General features: G+C 34.8%; 1 protein-coding gene across 1 annotated transcript in view; it reads left to right on the forward strand.

The window, feature by feature from the left end:
- The window catches only part of LOC112090276 (homogentisate solanesyltransferase, chloroplastic-like), a 5,462-nt gene extending 3,342 nt beyond the window's left edge, over positions 1–2,120 (forward strand). The window contains exons 3-4 of the mRNA XM_024161168.1: positions 850–996; positions 1,718–2,120. Coding sequence (XP_024016936.1) covers positions 850–996; positions 1,718–2,120 — 550 coding nt within the window. The remainder of the gene's footprint in view (positions 1–849; positions 997–1,717) is intronic.
- Positions 2,121–2,793: the final 673 nt, after the last annotated feature.

A 2,793-nucleotide genomic window follows, 5' to 3' on the forward strand; every position in this document is an offset into this window, starting at 1 on the left:
ATATATATTTAAAAAAAAAATCACCGTGCGTAATCTTTGCATGAGATCACTGGTGGCGGTGATAAAACGGCGAAGGACGACCTATCAATTCTAATTTTAGGTGATGAAAGCATGAACAAAGTTCTTTTCTGTTTCACCTATCCTTTCAACAACATGCGAAGTCCCTACTGGACTAGCGCGTGAGAACACCGTTGAACCTCTTTTCAATTAGGAAAAAAAAAAAGTCATAGCATGAGGATGACATGAACAAATGCAAAATAATCCAAATTTTAAGGAGTTAATCCAGAAGCATCTAACACCAAAGACATGGGGTTACGCTGATCCGATACTTTTAATTAGGATATTGTTGAGGCCTTCCTTGCCTAAACACTAATCCAGCTTTTTCTTAGTTTTTTTTGTTTTTTTGTACTATAATTACTCTTGTGTTTTGATTACCTTTGTTAGTTGGCCACAGTAGTATCAGCTCAACTTGTATTTTGTATTAGTTATCAGAAGCATTTTGCATTTTGAATTGGACTAATGATTCTAGGCATGCGCTAAACTTGAATTCGCCGGTTCCGAGCCGGTACTTGATAAGGCTCGACTTGAAGCTTGTCCAAAATTGGAAGTTGCAAGAGTTTTAAATTTCGGATCTACTTGCTATAAATTCGCAAGGCCCTATGCAATGCTTCAAGTAATTGTGTCGTCCATGTAAGTAAACTTTTATTAAAGAGAAAGGAGAGGGAAAAATTGATTTGCAATACAAGAAATTAACTTCTCTTTCTTCAAATCCAGTTCCACATGACAGTAGTTGATACAACTTTATATGTTCTCTCTTTTTTTTTTTTTTTTTTTTTTTTTTTTTGGGGCCTCTTTCATTGCAAGAATATTGGTTGAGAACAAACAATTGTTTAAATGGTCTCTACTACTAAAGGCAATCCCATGCTTAACTGCTATGATTCTTGGGCATGCTTACTCTAATGGCCTTAATCAGATTTTTGATGCCGATATTGATAGGTATGCTTCTCTATATTTGTTAAAGTATTAAACTATTGTTGGCCCACCTCTAAATAGCTTAAGTTTTTGGGATGGATTGGTAAACTAACATGGTATCAGAGCGGGAGGTCTTGAGTTCAAACCCCGGTAATTGTACTCTTTATCCTCATTTAAATTGTCATCATGTGTTGGGTCTTTAATATATTTCGGGCTTAAAATATTCACGTGTTGGGCTTTCTAATTAATTTACCCACACGATTGCCCATTGTCTAGCCCACACGTGAGGGGGAGTGTCCTAATAGCTTAAGCTTTTGAGATGGATCGGTAAACTAACAATATTTGTATCAACACATCTGTTCAATTGTACTGCAAAACAATCTGTTTACTTAAACAGCATCTAAATCGAAATAATAATAGTTAAAATATCACACTAACAATGATTTCTATAACCCATATTTTCTCAGTATTCATACTATATGTACCAAGCCTTTACAGACTCGTCGTTAAAAGTTCTTCGAGTAATAAAAGGCTGTAACCATCTTGTTTTCAATGTATTGGCCTTGGTTGTTATTTCTGTTCATGACGTGCATCTCCAATAGTTTTTGAACAATATTAAAATCAAATTGATAATTTAAAAAAAAAAAAATTAGTGCACGCTTCACACTTTTATTATTATTTTTTTCATGAATCGGTGGCTGGGAACTTTTTAGCTTATTTGGTCGTAATGTGTGATATTTTTCAGGGTAAACAAACCTTATTTACCTATATCAGCAGGGGATCTTTCAATAAAACAAGCATGGTTCTTGGTGATATTTTATGCACTTGCTGGCCAGTTGATTTTGCGATTGATGAATGCTGACTTAATCATAACTTGTCTCTATTGTTCTGCTCTTTTACTGACCACCATGTATTCTGCTCCTCCGTTTAGATTTAAAGAATCTTCTGTTACAACAATTATTATGATTCCTTTGGTATTATTATTTTCTTCCATTTCCTTTGCATCTGAGATCACTGGTGGCGGTGATAAAACGGCGAAGGACGACCTATCAATTCTAATTTTAGGTGATGAAAGCATGAACAAAGTTCTTTTCTGTTTCACCTATCCTTTCAACAACATGCGAAGTCCCTACTGGACTAGCGCGTGAGAACACCGTTGAACCTCTTTTCAATTAGGAAAAAAAAAAGTCATAGCATGAGGATGACATGAACAAATGCAAAATAATCCAAATTTTAAGGAGTTAATCCAGAAGCATCTAACACCAAAGACATGGGGTTACGCTGATCCGATACTTTTAATTAGGATATTGTTGAGGCCTTCCTTGCCTAAACACTAATCCAGCTTTTTCTTAGTTTTTTTTGTTTTTTTGTACTATAATTACTCTTGTGTTTTGATTACCTTTGTTAGTTGGCCACAGTAGTATCAGCTCAACTTGTATTTTGTATTAGTTATCAGAAGCATTTTGCATTTTGAATTGGACTAATGATTCTAGGCATGCGCTAAACTTGAATTCGCCGGTTCCGAGCCGGTACTTGATAAGGCTCGACTTGAAGCTTGTCCAAAATTGGAAGTTGCAAGAGTTTTAAATTTCGGATCTACTTGCTATAAATTCGCAAGGCCCTATGCAATGCTTCAAGTAATTGTGTCGTCCATGTAAGTAAACTTTTATTAAAGAGAAAGGAGAGGGAAAAATTGATTTGCAATACAAGAAATTAACTTCTCTTTCTTCAAATCCAGTTCCACATGACAGTAGTTGATACAACTTTATATGTTCTCTCTTTTTTTTTTTTTTTTTTTTTTTTTTTGGCGCTTTTTTTCTT

This window comes from Morus notabilis, unplaced genomic scaffold (genome assembly GCF_000414095.1).
Source record: "Morus notabilis unplaced genomic scaffold, ASM41409v2 Scaffold578, whole genome shotgun sequence".
Classification (NCBI taxonomy): domain Eukaryota; kingdom Viridiplantae; phylum Streptophyta; class Magnoliopsida; order Rosales; family Moraceae; genus Morus; species Morus notabilis.